At 41.7% G+C, this 20,979-nt stretch overlaps 1 protein-coding gene across 1 annotated transcript in view; it reads left to right on the top strand.

Moving 5' to 3' along the window:
* Positions 1 to 20,979, top strand: part of LOC121462693 (serine/threonine-protein kinase Nek1-like) — a 121,837-nt gene that overhangs the window by 92,436 nt on the left and 8,422 nt on the right. The window contains 1 exon segment of the mRNA XM_041674512.1: positions 6,637 to 6,776. Within this exon segment, the coding sequence (XP_041530446.1) occupies positions 6,637 to 6,776 (140 nt within the window).

The raw sequence follows: 20,979 nt of genomic DNA, 5'->3' as shown, positions 1-20,979 counted from the left end.
TGCTTGTTTTTCTAGCTGTGTACTCAGTAAGTGTTAGATGCCGTCACCAAGGAGGATGAGAATTACAGGAACTCTTAGCAGTTGCAGGAGTTTCTAAGACAGTAATTGTGCACTGTAAGCTTTGTTTATTTCATTGACCTCAAAGTACATTCCTATAGATAATAATATACATTTTTTTCAAAGCTCTGAGGAAGGCATTTGGCATTTCTACTGTAATGAGGGGTAAGCAGGTTGTATTTAACATGATTAAACATTACACAGGATGTACAGTCAAAATTACATGGTACCCTGTTAATATGTACAATTTTTATGTTTTCATGTATCAGTAAAATCAATTTAAGAAAATAAAACTAGTTAACAAATAAACTGAAAAAAAGAAACTGAAGTACATTCTTGATTGTGCTTCATCTTTCAATATCCAGTACATATAAAAAAAGTTAGTTCCTAAAAGGCATTGTGTATACTAGAAATATTCACATCAGGAATTTATTCACCTATGATAGTTGCTAAATGCAAGATCTATTTGCACAAAAAGATTTGTCTTCAGTTTATGCTAATGTTCCTTTGTGGCCTCGCCTTGCTTTGTGCACAGCGTGAGAAACTCTCCAGAAAACTTTATGTATTCGTCTTAAGAATGTCATTGCAAATGTTGTTTGGCACATCTGTGTCTTTCATGGTCCTAAACTGGGTTAAGTGAATCATTAGCATCAATTCAGTCGATGCTTATCAAGTGGTAGTGTATGCTAGGTGCTCTGTTTATAGTAATGATACGATGTTTGTAAACTGAGTTAAGTAAATCATTAGCATCCATTCAGTAGATGCACATCAAGCTGTACTGTACGCTAGGTGCGATGTTTATAATAATGATGTGATGTTTGTAACCAAGAGAGGGAGTGAATAAGTGGAAAACAGTTGTGACAGTTCCTACAGTGGAGAAATGAAAATGGATAGTGTGCCAGCAAAGAAGAAATGCTTACGTCTGCATTAGGGTTAAGAAAGGAAGGTTTGGTGCAGAAGTTTGAAAGGTCTGGACCTTCAAGAGCATTTAAAGCAAACCAACTTGGCATGGAGCAGCACAGTGTGCTTGAGGTACTGGGGCCTGTGAAGGAGCTGAGGCTGGAGCAGAGACTTGCCAGTTAAGAACTCTAGCTGCTCTTCTCAGCTTGATTTCCAGAACCCACATACATGGTGGCTCACTCTGTATAACCGCAGTCCCAGGGAATCGAGGGGTCTCCACATACATGGTGGCTCACTCTGTGTAACCGCAGTCCCAGGGAATCGAGGGGTCGCTACATACATGGTGGCTCACTCTGTGTAACCGCAGTCCCAGGGAATCGAGGGGTCTCCACATACATGGTGGCTCACTCTGTGTAACCGCAGTCCCAGGGAATCGAGGGGTCTCCTCTGGCCTTGCAGTTACTGTACACATGTGTTACACAGACTGACATGCAGGCAAGCACTCACACACATTTAAAAAAGCAAAAACCAAAACTTTGTTAAAATCTCAAAGTGTGAATAAAGTAGTTTACCAGTCATTTTTGTTCCTAATCAATAGTTTTCAAATGTGTGGCTTAGTCAGAGCTTTGTGGGGGGGACGGGTGGGGGGAGATTGTATATGTATTTTTTCCAATAAGAAACACACTTTCTGAAGAGATCAAAGTGTTTTTTGGCTCAGATTATTCCTGTCTCCTTGCTCGTCTCCTATCTCTGCCGCACAGTTTAATAGACATATCTTCAGAAGCCTAAGAGTCAGGAAATACTAAGGCATACATCGAATGTACTTTAAATAGGTTGTTTTGCAAAGCCCAAATGTAGTATTAGTTAACTGAATTGTACAGTTATGCACACACACGGATAGTAATTAGTGATTTAGTTGATCACTGTAAGACAGGTCAGGTAAGGAGAGTAATACTTTGATGGCCGTTGTCCATCAGTGAGGATGTAAGTGATGGCTGAAGCAAGCACAAGTCTATTCTGCCTTTCACACTATTTCCTTATACAGTGGTCCAGACAAGTTGAAGACTATACCCAAGTGCATACATTGTAGTTAAGACTGTGTATTATCCATCAGCGAGCCATTAGCAACTGCTACAGTAGTCGCTAACATTAAGTAAAAGATTTATCTATGTCATAGTCAAAGTGAAATGAGAGTTATAAACTGTGCTGCATTTCTGAGGCTAGGAAATATGAGTTGTTTAGGGGAAGCTTTTCCTGGTTTTGGCTCTGGAAAGATTTCTCTTCTTTGTACGGGACTCATTTTCCACCCAGGCTGGCTGCAAGCTTTCCACTTGTCTGTCTGTGCTTGCGGAGGACAGGTGTGCGTCAGCACAGCTGCTGCCTCCTTTAGATTTAGGAGTAAGTAATGGCTTCACGTCTGTTTCTTCTGCAAACAGAGAAGCACATTTCCTAAGGTAATTAAGTTCAGTGGATTGTTTTTAAAAATGTGGGTATAACAGTAAATGGATAGTCTCAACAGTAAATTTCAGAAAGTCTAAATAAAGTTACACTTTCCTCAGGATCTTGCTGGATTATCAGAGGAACAAAGCCCTTGCTTTTCTAACAGGCCCATTGTACAGTGTGGCTCACAACAGTGGTTACGCTTGTGGTGTCCTGCAAGGGCATAGATATGTGGGTGGTTGACTCAGATAGCAAGTAAGGAGATGATAAGGTTAATACTTTGATAGAGATGAACTAATTTCACCAAGGCTCTAGCCTGGACAAGTAACTAGTCACTTTGTTGAAGGTGGAGGAATTTCTAGTCAAACTTCTTTATAGCATTTTGTGTTCTACCTGTAGAGCATTCATTCTAAAAAATTCTTCAATATGGAGTATTTGAGGCACAGAGTAGCCATGTGTCTGGACAGAGTTGAGAAAGATATACTTTTGGCATGCACAGTTGGCCTGGCCGTTTCCTGGGCTGTTTGAATCACTTTATGTCTCCTCCTTTGCTATTCGAAATAGTAGCAGTGCTTCCAGAGAGCGTCAGGTGTGAGTCTCGATGCCTTTATGATAAACTGTTATTATGAATGCTTTGTCACACACAATTGCAAACAGAGAGACAACTAAAGAGCTTCAGTGGGCAGCATCCAGTTAGACTGTGACGGGGCAGCTAGTACAGTTTTGTTCTTTACTCTCTGACAGAATGAAGTACCAGTTACGATCTTGTCCATGCCTAGTTTGTGGGGGGAAAGATCATATTTTTGGAGTAATATGGAGTATTCTTAATTTTCTGTTGTTACTAGAACAGTCTAACTCACTAAAATTCAAGCAAATGCATATTTAGGATTAGAAAACAGCCCGTTTCCATTATCTCTTGAGTAATTCAGCCTACTTTGATTTTACGAAGATGGCTAATAAATGTATAATACTAATTATCCATATAAGATAATCAACTTTGCCAACCATGTGTGCAGTCTCCTCCGTGTTGTTTTAGCAACGGTAGCATAACAATCTCATGCTCACAATCCTGTTGTCACACATACACAAGAGCAATTTGTCCACAGTCATATAGTGAACTCCTGTAGCCATTAGGTACCAGAGCTATTCCCCAGAGGTTTTCACCCAAGAATCCTGCTTTCATATTGCAGCAATGCCTACAAGAACTTGTAGAGAGAAAAAACTAAACTTTGTATTTGTAATGACTGTTAAGGAAAATTATTGGTGTATTTCCTCCCTAAATTACTAATGTTTTCAGGGTTAATTCATTCCATGAGAACAAAAGGAGTGCAGTAGGCAACTATGTCTTAACTCCTTTTCAAATTCTCAGCCTTAAGATTGCAAGAGAGAGACTGGGGGAGAGAGAGAAGGCACAAGAGTCAGCCAGATGACATCCACAGCATCGGTTCTCTTTCTGGTACAGCCAGAAGTGCCTGGTTCTACCGCAGTGAGCAGCCCTCGAATCAGCCGTAGGTTATGCAGCATGAGCTTCATCCGTTTGAGCTCCAGCTTCAAGACACTCTAAGTTAGACCTGCTTTTTCCTGAGTACATGTCAATCTTTTACTTTGAAATCCATTTTTAAATAATAAACATCTCTTTTAATAAAGTCAGCAGTTATTTATAAAAAATAAAGGTTCCTGAGGGAACAATGTTGAGTATTTATGAAGCAAACTACTATATAGTATAGCTAGAGGATTACTAACTCATAGTTTATATTAAAACTTAAAAGGATTAAAAGAATTCTTTGATGTAGAATTTGATGTGCAGTCAGTAGTAACACTGACACTTAATTCATTCACTGCTTTATGTGATTCCCTTATTTTTAGGGGGAAAAAGCTAATTAATACTAAAAGTGAATAAAACATAGCGTTTGAAATGTAAGCTTCCCTAAAGCGTTGCTCTTGTTTAAATTTATAACAGTGCCAAATGCACTCTGGTATGAGCAGTTGAGGGGAAATCCATACCTGAAGTAAGCGCTCAAGCAGTGCTTTGAATCACCTGTCTGTTTAGGATTTCTTTCCATTGGAGCTAAGACAATAGAATATACTGTAAGCAACATAAAAAAGCCAAGAGAATCAAAACAGAAAAATGAAGGGATCTAGGACTATACTTCAGGGGTTTAATCTGGGTTTAACGTGCTCACGGCCTTAGCACCAGCAGATGAGAACAGAAATGTTCTGATATAATGTTTTTCCTGCGGAGAAAGATGAAGATCCATTTAAAACTTAAAAGCCCAGACTGCAGTGGCAGCACGTAACTGCAATCCCACGTGCTGCAGAGGGCAAGGCAGGAAGACTGTTAACTTCAGCCCAGCCCAGACAGCATCTACACAGATGCATGCAGTCTGTGAAGGAGGCCTACAAGGAGTTCTGTCGACACAAAGGTGTGTCCTACAAATACACTAGGAAATGAGTATTATCCTTGAGAAGAGCTAAGGTGTCAAATTACATGGCCCCTTGAAATACTGTCCTGATGGAATTATTTCATGATAGGATATAAAGTTATATTAATATGCATAGTGGCACATACATGGAACTGTAGAATTTGGCCAACAGAAGCAGAAGGATTACATCCTGGGCTAAGTATTGGGGAGGTATTTTAACTACTGAAAGGTATAAACTAAAATTGAGATGTATTTCTTTGGATAAGCTAAAGTTTTCTTAGCCTAAATATATGTATGGCATTCTCAAGTATAAGCATATAATTAATTTATTCTGTTCATTTGTGTTGATTAGCAATCATTTGCAAGATGCCTACTTTATATCTTCTGGCTTATTATATATATATATATGTGTGTGTGTGTGTGTGTGTGTGTGTGTATATATAATACGTATATCTATTTATATATCCCAAATCTCAGGAAGTCGGAAGCTGCGTGTGGGTGAGATGCAGCCAGCCTCAGCACTGGGAGAGGTGCCTCAGCAGCACCGCTGCTGTCACTCCATGCTCTAGCAAGTGGGGTTTGTTTTGTTGTTTTTGTTGTTATTAACCATTTTTGCCAGTTTTACCGGTTTGTAACTGATAACCATTTTCCTTAATTGCTGTAATATATGAACTATGTCCAAATAATAGGAACATATCCTTTGTTATTCTGAAAAGGTTGCACTAATAAGATTGACCAGATATGCAAATTTCCATTAATATGTTAAGCACTGCGTTTTCTTCAAAGCCTTCCCTCTAACACCTCGTTATTTTCAGGGCCTGGTACTCAGATTCCACTGTCAGATTCCTCTAGGGACTTGTGTTTACAGTTACTTGTCTCGTGTCCTGACTGTCACATTCTCATTGTTGAAAGGCTGGCTAGTAGAGACTCTTCCTGGTATTCCTGCTCTTGCCCAACACTGATCGAAATGTCAACACCTACACTGTATGTGATTTTTCTTAGCACAGTTGGCTGAGTTCCTTCTCAGTGTTGTTATAAATGACTCAGAGCTTGTCCTTACAGCCGTCTCTTTGACCCTACTCAGCCCTGTTCTGGGGGATGCAGTCAGGGTTGTCTTTACACTGATGGAAGGTCCCTGGTTTAACAAACCACATAGCTAGCAGCAGCTCCTAAGAGCAAGTGGTGCGCAGGTTTCCGATTGTACATGATAGTGGCTCAGCACAGTCCAGAAAATTCTCTTCTGCTTTCAGCAAGTCTGCACAGGGAGAGTTGACCCGGTAAGGTGGGCGAACTACAGGATGGGTGAGAGAGAACAAGTGGGCATGTCTCACACCGCCTGATTCCCAGCAGACTTACTTTTCCAGGCCATGTGTGTCCCGCAGAAACCACTCCCACTCTAAAAGGTGACCGGCACGATTTCTGCGCTAAAGCCCAGTCATTACTTACAAGTTTAGTTTTCTTTGTAAAAATAATCTAAAGCTGAATTTTTAATCTAAAATTTTTTGACAATTTATTATGAATTTGCATCATTGCCATCCCTCCATCCCTCTCCAGCTCCTCCCGTGTACTCCCACATCTTCCCAAACTCATGATCTCTTTATTATTATTATTGGCACACACAGATACATATGTGTATTTGAGTTCATTTAGTGTTATTTATATGAGCCATATTTTAAGAAAATTAGTTTCTAACCTCAGGCAAGTCACCTTTGAATCCTTTAAATCTAAATACATAATTTAAATATTATCTCTGATTTTTGTCCTTCTGTTTTTAATTCTCTTCCTCCTAATAAGCAATCTGTCACCCTCTTTGTAGATGCTGAGGACGTGCTCACTCCCAGATCTTTCCAAGCTGTTCAGAACCCTGATGGACGTTCCCACTGTAGGAGATGTTCAACAGGACAGTCTGGAGATAGAGGAGCTTGAAGATGAGCACAGTAAAGATTCCGAAGACACGTGAGTACAAAGCCATTAACAAATGAGATTGCCGCTGTGATGTCTGAGCCTTTAAAGAGTCCAGAGAGCATGGCCTACAGCTGGCTTCTCATCACCCTTCAAGTTCTTACAACTTGGTCAAATACAGTCGGCCTCTTGATTCTGGATATCTGCTTCTAAATGATTACTACCTCATCTGATGCATATGAAACATTTATATTTGTGTTCACTGTCTTTTTTCCCCATTGACGTCCATCTAGTACACTGATGCGACTAGAGTAAGAGATTACTAAGTAGTGATTAAATTAATTTTCACAGGGTAATTGACTACAGTCTCCATTATACTAGGAATGAAGTGGGAAGTTGGGAAGTATTAAATGCTCCACATTTTCTCAGGAAAATGCCTGAAAGTTTCATATCTGCCTTGGACATGTTTCATTTTAGGCTGTGTCAGTGGTAAGGTAGAGTAGTTATTTTATTTGTATGATATATGTGGGAGTGGGGGGCAGGGTAACCATGAGAGAGAGAGTGTATGTTGTGTGTAACTTCATTGTTTTCACAAAATTCCTATCTTGTGATTCATGTGAATTATAGAACTCAGGAAGGAAGTGTAACGATATTTCTGAAAGTTAAGGGAAATGTTGGCCAAGCCTCTGATAAAAATCATTCTTGACCTCTTCAGTTTTAGCCTTCCAAGCACGTCAGGCAAGTATCACTAACGTGGGGGAGCTAAAAGCTAAGTATCCTGTCATGAAGTGCTAGGAAAAGTGTCGTGTAGGGTCTAGTGCTGGGGATGCAGGGCTGTAGCTCTGGGGTAGAGGAGCTTAGCTTGGGCGAGGCCCAGTTTGAGGCAGGATCTCTGCACCTGGCATTGGTACTTTGCAAGTTCCTAACAAGCTGTCCGTTCTCATCAGTCCTCATAGAGACCTGTGAATGGTTGGGAGGGACCCTTTCGTCATGCTTCATTGTGCTCACTGGTGGACACAATGTTTAGCACCTGGGTGGTTGCAAATTGCTAGGTAATGGATTTTGTGGAGGGTTTTTCCCAAATAGAACTAAAATGAACAGTTTTTAACTGAGCCAGCTGTAAACGAATTCTTCCTAAAGTACTATTCCAGATTTACTAGTTGTTTGTCATTGAAAACTGATTTTGGTTCATGTATTTATCAAGATTTTATAATGGGAAAGCAAACTAAAAACTAAATTTGGGACCAGATTTCAGATTATCTGACACAGGTTTTTGAATGCTGATTTCATAAAATATACAATCTTCTCAGGTTTTCCTTAGGGTGGCAGTCAGGCCAATCTCACTCACTGACTCCAACATGCCTTGGCCAGTATTTACTCATGCTCACAGGTGGGGTTGCTAGTCAATAGTCAGGTCCACAAAGTCCAATGGCTAGTCAGTGTACTAAGTACCAAATAAAGGTACTTCTGTGAAAATGGTTGTTTTCTCTTTCCAGTAATGTAAAATGTCTTCAGGTCCTTACCTAGTGTTTGTATTGGGAGTTGAGTGTAAACTTTTGGGGAGGTCATCATGAGCATCCCTAACTTAAATTGCATTTCTAGTAGATGAGACCGGTGTTTAGGATCCCTCAGCAGACGCCTTCACACATCCAGACTCTGACAGAACTCTGTCCTCAGAGAGCAGCCTTGAGTATGCTTCTGAGTTACTGTACAAGAGCTCAAGGTTTGTCTGCTGCGCATTGCTGAGGCTTTGAGCCATGGCATACTTTGATTTACACTTTTCATGTCTCTACCATGAGCTTCATTTGGATAAAATTTAAAAATTGGTTGAAACTGCTTAGTAAACTAATGTGCTATATAAATATAAGGTCTTACTATATGAATTAATTTTTTTTTCTACATTTTAAATCTCATAAAGATAGGAATTTTTTGCTTTGAAGACAAAATTCTCCTGTTAGGATTATGGTAGTTGATTTATTCTTGGGAAAATCTACTTACATGTTTAGAAATGTTTTCAAGAATATGCACAGAAGTTTCTGTTGGCTATTATGTTCACTTTATACAGACACTATACAAGACCTTGACTCTTATTGCTACAAGTGCAAATGCCTTCACCGTGCCCTCCCTTCCTCTTCATCCATAATGTGAGCAAATCCTCCACCAACGTATCCTATAGGGATGCTTTTTCTAGCTTCCATTGCTTCGCAGGAAATCATTTAAAACCATTCCCTAAGTCTTTCTAGCAGACGTGCAGTTTCCGGCATCTGTCCTTCCTTTACAGCATCGGTGCATGTTATGCACCAGCGGTAGTCAACACGACATTCTGTCTGCAGGCTGCAGCAGATGCTGATCTGTGACCAGATACCAGGTAGCTGTATGTGGTCTTTTTGTTTTCCTTTTTTTATTTATTATTATTTATTATTTTTATTTTTATTTTTTTATTGAGAAAAGGAAAAGAAAAGTTTCCCCCTCCTCCCAGCCTCCCATTTCCCTACCCCTCCTCCCACTTTTCTCCTCCTCCCCCCACTCCTCTCCCCCTCCCTCTCCAGTCCAAAGAGCAGTCAGTGTTCCCTGCCCTGTGGAAAGTCCAAGGTCCTCCCGCCTCCGTCCATGCCTAGGAAGGTGAACATCCAAACTGGCTAGGCTCCCACAAAGCCAGAACATGAAGTAGGATCAAAACCCCTTGCCATTGTTCTTGGCTTCTCATCAGCCCTCATTGTTCGCCATGTTCAGAGAGTCCGGTTTTATCCCATGCTTTTTCAGTCATAGTCCAGCTGGCTGTATGTGGTCTTGATCAAGGTTCTGAAGCAATGGGGTGGCATTTGGAAGTAAAAATACAAAACTTCCACTTGCTCCCTCCTACACACTGAACCCAGTCCAGCCAACCTGAACCAAGATAAGAGAGCACCAAGAGGGAACCGAGAACTACACAGCTCAGCACCATGCGGGTGTGCCAGAACTCACTCCAAGAGATTAATTAGTTCTGTTGGCAGGTTGATTAAGAAAAGCTGCTTGCTTTTGCTTTTTTTTTTCCTAGTGGGCAATTGTCTTTAGTTTTAATTGCTGTATTAAAATACCTAACAAAAGCAACTTAAAGGCAAAAGGGTTTGTTTGGCTCATAGTTCCAGAGGTGAAGATACTGTCCATAAGGGCAGAAAGGCATGACGGGAGCTTGCAGTCAGCCCAATCACAGTGCATTAGCAGTCTGGAACCACAGAACAGTAAGTAGAGGCAGGCTATACATCCTGAAATACCACTCCCAGTGACATGCGCCCTCCAGAAAGGTTCCAACTCCAAATGTTCTAGACATAACCTTTCCGAACAGTACCACCAGCTGGGGACCAAGTACTCAAACACTCGAGCCTAAGAGGGACATTGCACGTTCAAACAATAACAAGCCGTCAATCTGGAGACACATAATCTATCAGAGAACTAAGAATACGTCACAGCTGAATACTCAGCATAGAAAGGATGTCTGTATCACTTCTTCCAAGACTGAGGAAACATCCAGAAAGGGGGTGAAAAGGATGCAGGACCTGGAGTAAGGACTGTAGTGCTGTAGAATACTGTCTTCCTGGCATGACATGACCGTTGCACTCTAAACCCTTAGCAGTTGTGATAGCCTGCACAAGACAGCCTATCAGTGTTCCTTGAGGAGCTGGGAGGGGCCCATGAACCCCTACTCTCCTTGAGGCTCTATCGGCAGATAATGACTGCTGGGGAAAGACATTTTCTTCAGCTCTGTAGCCACTGATGAGTTACCTGTAAATAACTCTTTACACATGCTCCTGTAAACAACCTATTTAAACTCATATGGGGCACACACGCAAGCACACACACACACACACACACACACAAGTAGAAGCATAGTAAGGAAAAGGATCAACAGCAGTGGGGGAGACACAAGAAAGGATAATGGGGAATGACTATGATCAAAACGCACACATGTAAGAAAAGATCTATAATTGATATATGCTAATAAAACATCAAAAATATCACCTCACTGTATACATAACAAATATACTCAGGTTGGTAGGTTTATTGTCCATCACTAACAGACATGTAATTCCAACCCTTCCTCTCCCAGCTTCTGGAGAAAATATTAGAGCCATTCCATAAGCAAGATGGCTGTCACCAAGCCTTTCTAGAACTTTCCATTTTATTTATAGACTGAGCATGGCTCTGTCACATGCTCTGCAGCATCACCAAACAGGATGGGAGTTAATTTGCTCTCCCACAACTATGGGACCAACACTGCCTCTGCGTTTATGCGCACGTAGATTTTAATAGCCAACATCTTCCCAAATCAGTTTTCTCACAATTAAACACCTACGTGAGGTCGTGTTCTTTCCTTTTCTTCTGCTGAAATGTAGTGGTAGCTTATTTGTCAGAAGATACAGCCCCTCCGGCTACTGTTTGTGCCAGGAGTGATGGTTAGTGTTGCCTGCCTCCCCCGGGTCTAGAATCACCTCGGGACATTACCCGAAGACTTTTCTAGATTCAGCGATGCCGAAAGTACTAGACAAAATATGGTGGTTTGAATGAGAACAGCCCCCACAGACCCCATCTGAATGCTCCAAGCCCAGTTGATAGAACTGTTTGGGAAGAATTAGGACACAGGGCCTGGTCAGAAGAGGTATGTCAGTTGGGGCTTGGAGGTTTCAAGACCCTATGCCATTACCGCTACACTCTCTCTCTGCCCCCTGGTGGTCGTAACATGTATGCTCTCAGCTCCTGCCATGGCTGCCTACTGGCTTCATGGCTCCTACCAGGATGGTCATGGACTCACCCTCTGAAACTGTAAAGTCAATACACTCTTTCTAGCTGCCAGGGGCTAGAAAAGGAGCCAAAAGACCGAAGGAAGAAAAGAGCAAGCTGAACAGCCACATCCGTCCTCTGCATCCTGACTGTGAGTGCAATGTAAGCAGGGGTCACAGCTTTTGTCTGCCATGCCTCTGCTGCCGTGATAGGCTGTACCCTAAGGTGTGAGCCAAAATGAGCCCTCCCTTTTCACGACGCTTTGTCATTCGGTCACAGCAATGAGACAGGTAACTAATACAAAGTGTAGAACTATGTTTTCCCTACAAGAATAGAGGGCCTTTCTAGTTCTCATTGAATCCACTCACAGTTGCACCTCTATCTGGGGTTCCGTGTTAAGGCCTTTTGGAATCTCAGGTAGCTGCTTAGAAATAAGGAATACTATTTTTAGCTATAGTCGCCTCATTGTGCTGAAGAACACGGAGATTTATTTCTCCTATTCAACTGTAATTTTGTGTCTGTTAACCAGCCTCTCCATCTCACTTCCCACTTGCCTTCCCACACTGTAGCAGTGTCTCCAATAGTTTTCATGGTTTGCAGCCCAAACGTATGCCTAATTTTGTACAACTGGCCCTTGCAGTGAGGTAGTTACGCCTCTCATTTCGAGGCACTCCTTGTTTTAGCAAGTCTTTGTGCTTTCTGGAGCAAAGCACTGCCGTCCATAAAATCATGCTTTCTGTTCATGTTTCTCACTCAAAAATTTAATGCTTTTTTTTTTTTTCATCTGAACCACTTAGAAAGCTCCGTGGGCATAGTATTGGAGTTTGAGACACAATAGCAAAAGTAGCATGGATTTGTTTTTCTTGTTCACAGTTTCACAGACAGAAGATTCATTCTGACCACAGATCTTAGCAACTGCAGTGGAGAGCTTTTTCTTTCTTTTTATTAAGTCAAGAAATTGTACTATTTCATTTCAAGCAAACACTTGAGCTAGGGAAATGGCTCAGAGGGAAACAACTTGTCTAGCATGCCCTAAGTTCAATAATCACTACTGTAAGAAATAATTAAAGGAAGAAGCTCTTCACGGCTTCTCTTTGGCATATTCAAACCTCCCACTCTTGTGCCTTGGAATAATTATGAAAGTAATTATTACTTAAAGAAGCATTTCAATACATTGAAAGATGGTTTGGTAACCAAGACAATCCCAAGTGACTAGTGACAGTAGCATCTATAGCGTGGACACAGTGTGCAGTGACTAGTGACAGTCATATACAGGGTGGACGCAGTGTGCAGTGACTAGTGACAGTCATATACAGGGTGGACACAGTGTGCAGTGACTAGTGACAGTAGCATCTATAGCGTGGACACAGTGTGCAGTGACTAGTGACAGTCATATACAGGGTGGTCGCAGTGTGCAGTGACTAGTGACAGTCCTATACAGGGTGGACGCAGTGTGCAGTGACTAGTGACAGTCCTATACAGGGTGGACGCAGTGTGCAGTGACAAGTGACAGTCGCTTATATAGGGTGGACACAGTGTGCAGTGACTAGTGACAGTCATATACAGGGTGGACGCAGTGTGCAGTGACTAGTGACCGTAGCTTATATAGGGTGGACACAGCGCAGAGGCTGAGTCACGCCCGGCCCAGGAAGGACAGAGACAGGTATACTAGGTTTGATCATGCTACTCAGAATGATGTGACATTTGAAACTTAGGAATTATTTACTTTGGGAATTTTCTTTTTAATATTTTTCAGTCCTTGGTTGACCATAAATAAGTAAAATAAGAGACCGTGGACTAAAGAGTAAAATTCCATATAATTATGCATTAGTGAAATTCAAATGATAATTAGTGACATATTTTCATATTTTTCAAATCGTATCTTCTTTGAAAAAAAATTTGTTATATTTTATTTAGAGTTACAGGGGTCAGATACATCAGAGTTCCTGTGGAGGTCAGGAGGCCAGAGGACAATTTCCAAGACTTGGATTTCTTCTTTCACGATGTGGCTATCTAGGGATAGAACTCAGGTCATCAGGTTTGGAGGCAAGTGCCCGTACACACTGAGCCAACTCAGCAGTTCTAAGAGATGTGCATTCTCTTACTCTTACAATCTGTATTCTCCACAGTGGTTTTACAAATAATATATTATGAAGCAGTAAGGAGAAAAAGGAAATTAATGGAAAGGAGAAAGAAGGCAAGAGATTTGTGAGAGAATTGAGGAAAATCAAAGTCAGGACTGAGGCTGGAGGATGGCTCAGCTGTAAAGAGTGCTTGCTGCTTTTGCATAGGATCCAAGTTCAGTTTTCAGCACCCATGTCAGGCAGTTGAAACCACCTGAAGCTCCAATTTCAAGGGATTCCTCTTCTGGTCTTTGCAGGCACCTGCACACACACACACACACACACACACACACACACACACACTAAAATAAATCAAAAGCAATGGAACAAGTTTTAAAGGGGGAAAATACAATTCTGTGTACCCAAAGCACTCGTTTTTATTTTGTTTTGTTTTAGTTTTATTTTTGTTTTTGTTTTTCAAGACAGGGTTTTGCTGTAGCTTTGGAGCCTGTCCTGGAACTAGCCTTATAGTCCAGGCTGGCCTCAAACTCACAGAAACCAAAGTACTCTTGAGAAAAAGAATAGTGCTGGCGATATGGTAATATATGACTTCAAATAATACTACAAAGTTATCCTGACACATACAACATGTTATTAGCACAGAAGAAAATAAAACAGAATATCTAGAAGTAAGCCCATGTAGCTGTGTGATTCTTGACAAAGGCTTCAAAACTATACATCGGGGAAACAGCTTTTTCATGCTGGGTAAGCTGGCTATCCACGGGTGCAATTCTTTTTATTTTATTTTATTTTATTTATTTATTTTTGGTTTTTTCGAGACAGGGTTTCTCTGTGGTTTTGGAGCCTGTCCTGGAACTAGGTCTTGTAGACCAGGCTGGTCTTGAACTCACAGAGATCCGCCTGCCTCTGCCTCCTGAGTGCTGGGATTAAAGGCATGTGCCCCCACCGCCCAGCTCACCTGTGGAATTCTAAAACTAGATCACAACACTGTTCTTGAGCAAAGCATCTCAGTATCTCAGTAAAAAAAAAAATCAGCAAGAATTAAACACAGAATTAAGTTATATTCAAAAGCTTCTATACAGTCAAAGAAACAATTACAGGAGTAAAAAGACAGCCTACAGAATGGGAGAAAGTCTTCCCCAGATATCCATGCAACAGAGGATTCATCTGCAGAATATATAACAAAAACCTCAAAGGCTTAACTGACAAGGGAGAAAACAATACAATCAATAAATGGGATGACAAATGAACACTTGTGTAATGAAGTACAAATGGCCAATGGAAACATATTCAATATCTGTAGCTGTCAGGAAAATACAAATAAATCAAACTACACTGAGATCCTATCTTACTGCATTTAGAATCATTATCAACACAACAAAACAAAACAACCCCCAGCAGATGTTAGCAAGGATATGGAGGAAACAAACCCTTATAAACTTTTGGCAGTAATATAAATTAGACCCACTAATGGGGACATCAGTATGAACTTCTATTAAAAATAGAACTTCCCTGGTTCAGCTGTGTTATTCCTGAGTTGATACACAGAAGAGCCCATGTCACCACGCCCTAGGGAAACCTCCACACTGTATTTGTCCCTTCACCTTTTCCTGTGGTCTGGTTGTGGAACAGCCCAGGTGCCGGTCAGTAGATGAGCAGGTACTGAAAAATGCACAGAGAGACAATGGCTAACCACAAAGAAAAGTGAAATTATATTGTTTGAAAAATGTGAGTGGGACTGGAGGTCATAATGTGAAGCAAAATGTATCCAAGACAAATATCACATGTGTCCTCACACGTGGAGTCAGGAGGAGGAAGGACAGAAGGTCACAGAGGCCTCTAGGTCTGCGGAAGGAGAAGAGGGATAGGAAAGAGCAGAGAGTGGAATAAATATGACCAGAATCTCTCTATGCAAAGCTCCTCACTTCGAAGAGCATATCCTAATCAAATATTTAAGCTCCAAAGAAACAAAATTATGATAACAAAGCAAGAGAGGTATTTCTTTGGTAATAGCTAGAAAGTAAGGCACCTAGTGGGAGAGTCTGTCTGTGGATTAAATGTTTCACCTTGGAAGGAATACCAATTGTCTGCCTGGAACCCTAGGAATTTCCTTTTCCATGGAATGAAATATATAGGTGTCAGATTAATGTTCCAAGAGCTGCTAGGGAGGCAGGCGCACAGGGTACCTTGTGAAGACAGGGTGGGTAGTTTCTCCTTTGGGTGGTGGTAAACAGATGATTGGGGAGTGTGGTGGAGGGTGCTGGTGCCTGCCCAATTGAATTCCTCAGCAGTTCTGGATTTCTCTGAAAGAGACTATGAAGAAAGTGCCCGGTTGAGGAATATGGCTTAGGATGACAGAGACAGGCTAAGAGTAAGTTTTGGGAAGGAGTAGCCTTTTAACCTGATCTCCAGGGAAGCTCTGTCAAATTATTCGCACTCATGGCAAAGGACGGTGGCATCCATACCCCAATATTTATCAGGGACTGGTTAGTCGCCAGCTTCAGAACATAAATTTCCATTAATTCAAGGGCAGCTAGTTGGTCAAAGAAGTCACAGTGTTGAAAGTTGAAAGGGAAAGGAGACAGAAGCCTAGGACACATGTACAACATATAGAAGTATGTTTTCCACGTGTGTGGTATATGTTTGTGAACATGTATGTAGGGGTGTACACTCAGGTATTTGGAGGCCAAAGTTGGATTACAGGCATCTTTGTCTCTCTCCAAGTTACACTTTGAGACATGGTCTCTCACTGGTGTAGGAGATTCTTCTTCATGTGTTGCTTTCATTGGTTAATGAATAAAGAAACTGCTTTGGGCCTGGTAGGTCAGAACTTAGGTAGGCAGAGAAGACAGAACTGAATGCTGGGAAGAAGGACAGAGTGAGAGACATCATGGATCTCCTGCCTGAGATGGACGCTGGTTATAATCTTGCCGGTGAGCCCCAGTCACATGGTGATACCCAGATTAATAGAAATGGGTTAAATTAAGATGTAAGAATTAGCCAATAAGAAACTAGAGCTAATGGGCCAAGCAGTGTTTTAATGAATACAGTTTCTGTGTGGTTATTTCAGGTGTAAGTTAGCCGGGCAGCAGGGATAAACAAGGGGCTCATTGACTGCCTGTCCCTGTCCCCTCCCCGCCCCTAACACCAGGGATACAAAGGCACAGCGCCATGCTTGGCTGTTTTACATGGGTGCTGGGGAGCCAACCCCAGGTGCCCACGCTTGTGAGTAAGCACACATTGTCAACTGAACCATCTCCTCAGCCTCAGAAAGGTCTTCTGAAAGGGAATACTTCTCACAGAGAATAAATGTCATTAGAAAAGCACGATTAGCATACTGAAAACTGAACTTGATCTTTTGGAGTTAGTTGTGTTAAAGAATAATGTCAGCCACAGCTGGTAGTGCAATCCTTTGGTCAGGAGGCAGAGGCAGGAGGATCTCTGTGAGTTTAAGGTCCACCAGGGATACATGGTAAGATGTCTCAAAAGCAACAACGAACAAAGAAGAAGAATTTCAAGTGAATAGTGATATAAATGATATGTGTAGGTAGGGTATAAAGTAATGGTGTGAGAGGGACAGCAGAAGGGAGTGGAGGAGGGAGGAGAAACTGTCTGTGTTCAAGATGTAAAATAAATAAATGTACAACTAAATAAAAAAATTATTGATGTACTGTAAAGATGGCTGATGGTTGGTACATTATGGTTTCTATTGTAGAATATTATTTTAAGGTATGTTACTTTTGTCTATGCTGTGGAACATTTGCTTAATGATGTAAAGATATATTGTTTTTGTTTATGCTGCATTTGTTTAACTCTGTGAAGCTGCGATTCTTTGCCTGCCTAAAACACCTGATGGTCTAATAAAGTGCTGAACGGCCAGTAGTGAGGCAGGAGAGCAAGGATAGGCGGGGCTGGCAGGCAAAGAGATTAAATAGGAGGAGAAACCTGGAATAGGGAGGAAGGAGAGAACAAGGAGAGGAGGGTGCCAGGGACCAACCACACACTCATCCAGTCAGCCACGGAGCAAGAGTGAAAGTAAGATGTGGGAGTATAAAAAGACAAAAATCCAGAGGCAAAGGTAGATGGCACAATTTAAGTTAAGAAAAGTTGGCTGTAGAAACAAAAGAAGCTAAGGACAGGCATTTATAAGTAATAATAAGCTTCCATGTGTTTTTTTTGGGGGGGGGCTCCCCCCCCCCAAAGAGTAAAGAGTAGAAAACAACCAAAATTTTGGTGTTTCAACGTGGGACCAGAGTAACAAACAAACAAACAGCTACAAGTTCCCGTATTTTACACCGCACCTTACCATGTGGCCACTTGGGCTTTGACACTCTCTGTTTTCAAAGTTCTACGACCCAGGAGGGCGCTCCCTTTTCCTATGGGCCCCTCAATGGTTTATCTATACTGTAAACTTTGCCATTCTTACATTTCATGAAGTTTTTATTGATAGTTTTAGTTTTTTATTTTACTTATTTCTATATACTTTGGGTGGCAGGAGTCGGAGGTATGTATGAGCACCACATGGATGCAGGTGCTTGCAGATGCTGAGAGAGGTCATGCCATCCCCTGGAACTAGAGTTGCGGGCTGTTGTAATGCTGCATACATATGGGTGGGTGTAAGAGCAGCGAGCACTCCCTCCAGCCCCTGAGAAAGTTTGGATTTGACATTTCTTCTCTAATGGCTTAGTGAAGCTAGCCCATAGACGGTCTTACTCAACTTCGCGTTTCTAGCATCTGGCCTAGTGCCTGGGTGATAGTAAGTATTTGATCAAGGCTCATTAACTAGATGAATAAAGAAATCCTTTATAGCCTTGGAAATTCTGGAAAAGAAAATATCTTCAGTATAAGGTTTGTGTCTTTTAATAATTAGGCAAAAGCAATCAAAATGATACATTCCTCCAAACTCGCCAATAAAAGTTATTGAGCCTCATCAGATAACTTTTCCATTTGGCACAGAATGTTTCTCGCCCAGAAAGGGAAACTTAAAGCTTCAGTTGGAAACGGCTTTCTTTATTGAGAGTGCTTGATTAAAAGGAACTCGTGAGTGAAAAGCAATACTATTTTCAAAAAAACCCAGCTCCCTTTATCTTCCGTGGTTTCAGCTCAAGCTTCAGCAGACTGCACCCTATGGCAGTCACGGCTCCTGGCACTGCCAAACGCAGTTATCCATCCGTGACTCCGGTGATGCCCTGCATAACTTCCTGACGTCACTCCGAAAGAGGTCGTCTCCGAAAGAGGCATCCGCGGGTCACCATGATTGCGTCCGGGCCCCGGGAAGTCACAAAGACTTTTTACTAGGGAATTGTACTATTCCTTTTTTAATTTTTTTTCTTGAGAGCACAAAAGTGCTTCCTAGAACAGTAAAACTTGGGACAGTTGTCGTGAAACAATTTAAATTAAAAGTGACCTGCAAATAGGAAAACAGATGGGGGCAGCCGTCCAGTTTTTGCTAGAATGGACTTGGAATACTTCCTTGGAGTTAAGCTACTTCTTTGCCTCGGACTTCCCCACAAGACGGCTGCCCTTCTTAGACTTAATGCTTATCACTTCATCACACAGAAGTCGAGCTTGGCTTCCAGGCCCCTGGTTTCACATCTCCAAAGTGTTTTCTGAATAGTCACAGCCCAGCCGTTAATCTGCCCCCAAACAGGGTGCCACTCACAACTACAAGGGGCCTTGTATATTCGGTTTCCTTTCTTAACTTTCATTATCATTATTATTATTATTATTATTATTATTATTATTCTGAGGAGAGGGAGGGGGTTGTTGCTGGAGACTCAATTCCAGAGACTCTCACAGTAAAGAAACACCCCAGCGCTCAGCCTCGGCTGCGGCCCTCAGGCTGGGTTCGTTACTTATGAAGATCACCCAATAAATTTGGTATGCCATCTGCATGTAGGTAAATCTGTCAAGGATCAGCCTTTCTTAAGTTGTCCTAACGTTTCTCCAAGAGAGCAAGTCTGTAGCAAGTCAGTAGATTTCATGCCCTGGTGCAAACACACAGCTGGGGTAGGGGTGGAAGGGCCCCCAAACGCAACATGAATGTTTAGGGCACATGCCTTATGTCATCGTCTCTGTTTCCTAGCTGGGAATCATTTCCCAGTGCAGAGCTGATTTTAGAGACTTAAAATTCAAAAATGAATCAGTGAACTCATTATTTTAGTCAAAGGCCATGACAAAACACAATATAGTCTTTAAAATAAACAAGAAAGCTTGGAACGAAGGCTTGAGTTATAAATGCAGCAATTTGGAACAAACATTTATTGGAAATATGCACTTATCTAATCAAAACATCACAGAGAGAAACAGCACTGAGCTGTTGGGCAACAGACTATATGCTTTGAAGAGAATAGGAGTGTGTGTGTGTGTGTGTGTGTGTGTGTGTGTGTGTGTGTGTAGGTGTGGCCTTGTTGGAGTAGGTGTGGCCTTGCTGGAGGACGTGTATCACTGGGTGATGGGCTTTGAGGTTTCGGAACCTCAAGTCAGGCCTAGTAGACACTCTTCCTGCTGTCTGTGGATCCAGATGTAGAACTCTCAGCTACCTCTCCAGCACCATGTCTGCCTGCATGCTACCGTGCACACCTGACAATCATGGACTAAATTTCTGACCTGTAAGCCAGGCAATTCAATGTTTTCCTTTAAAAGAATTTCTGTGGTCATGGTGTCTCTTCACAGCAATAAAGCCCTAACTAAGACGTAAAAGAAATAACTATTTTGAAATAGTGCTGTAATGTTGGAATAGTGTTTGTGTAGCCTGAATGGGGCCCTAGCTCAGAAGTGGGGAAGATAAGAGGTGTTGGTGGCCACTTTGTACCTTCTCAAGCTGCTAGGGAGCACACAAAGGAATGGAAATGCTTGGAGACACACTGCACACTCACACAAGCTCACATACAACTCTTCAGAGCAGAATTCCCACATTAGGACACAAAGGAGAAATAGTTTAAGTGCTTCCCAACTGATGGGCACATAAACTACATATGGTGTGCCCATACCACGGAATACTAGTCAGCAGTAAAAATCCTGAAACACTCACACGCACTGCAGCAAACATGTTCTGCCTTTCAAAATAAAACAAGCGAGGGCTCCTAGTTAGCTCTTCTCTTGTAAAGGACCCAAGTTCAGTTAGTGCCTACATCCAAATCAAGGCAGATCTGAAGCCTTTAGCCTCCATGGGTACCTGCATTCATGTGCACATCCTGTGCACACGCCCCCCCCCCCCCCCACAATTAAAATAAAACAAACCTTTTCTTAAAAGAAACATGGAAAGTGAAAGAAGCCAGTAACAAAACACCTATAACTCTATAATTATATGCATATAAACACTATCTACAAAGCCAAAAACAATGATTTAATGGTTTACTAGGGTTAAATACTAGGGTTAGGTTGAAAGCAGGGTTGTTGGTGTTTCCATTATG

The sequence above is a fragment of the Microtus oregoni genome, unplaced genomic scaffold (assembly GCF_018167655.1).
Source record: "Microtus oregoni isolate MIOR12 unplaced genomic scaffold, Mior012 000025F_ref0000491, whole genome shotgun sequence".
Taxonomy (NCBI): Eukaryota; Metazoa; Chordata; class Mammalia; order Rodentia; family Cricetidae; genus Microtus; species Microtus oregoni.
Note: the sequence above shows the minus strand (reverse complement) of the source record. Positions and strands in the feature narration are given on the sequence as shown.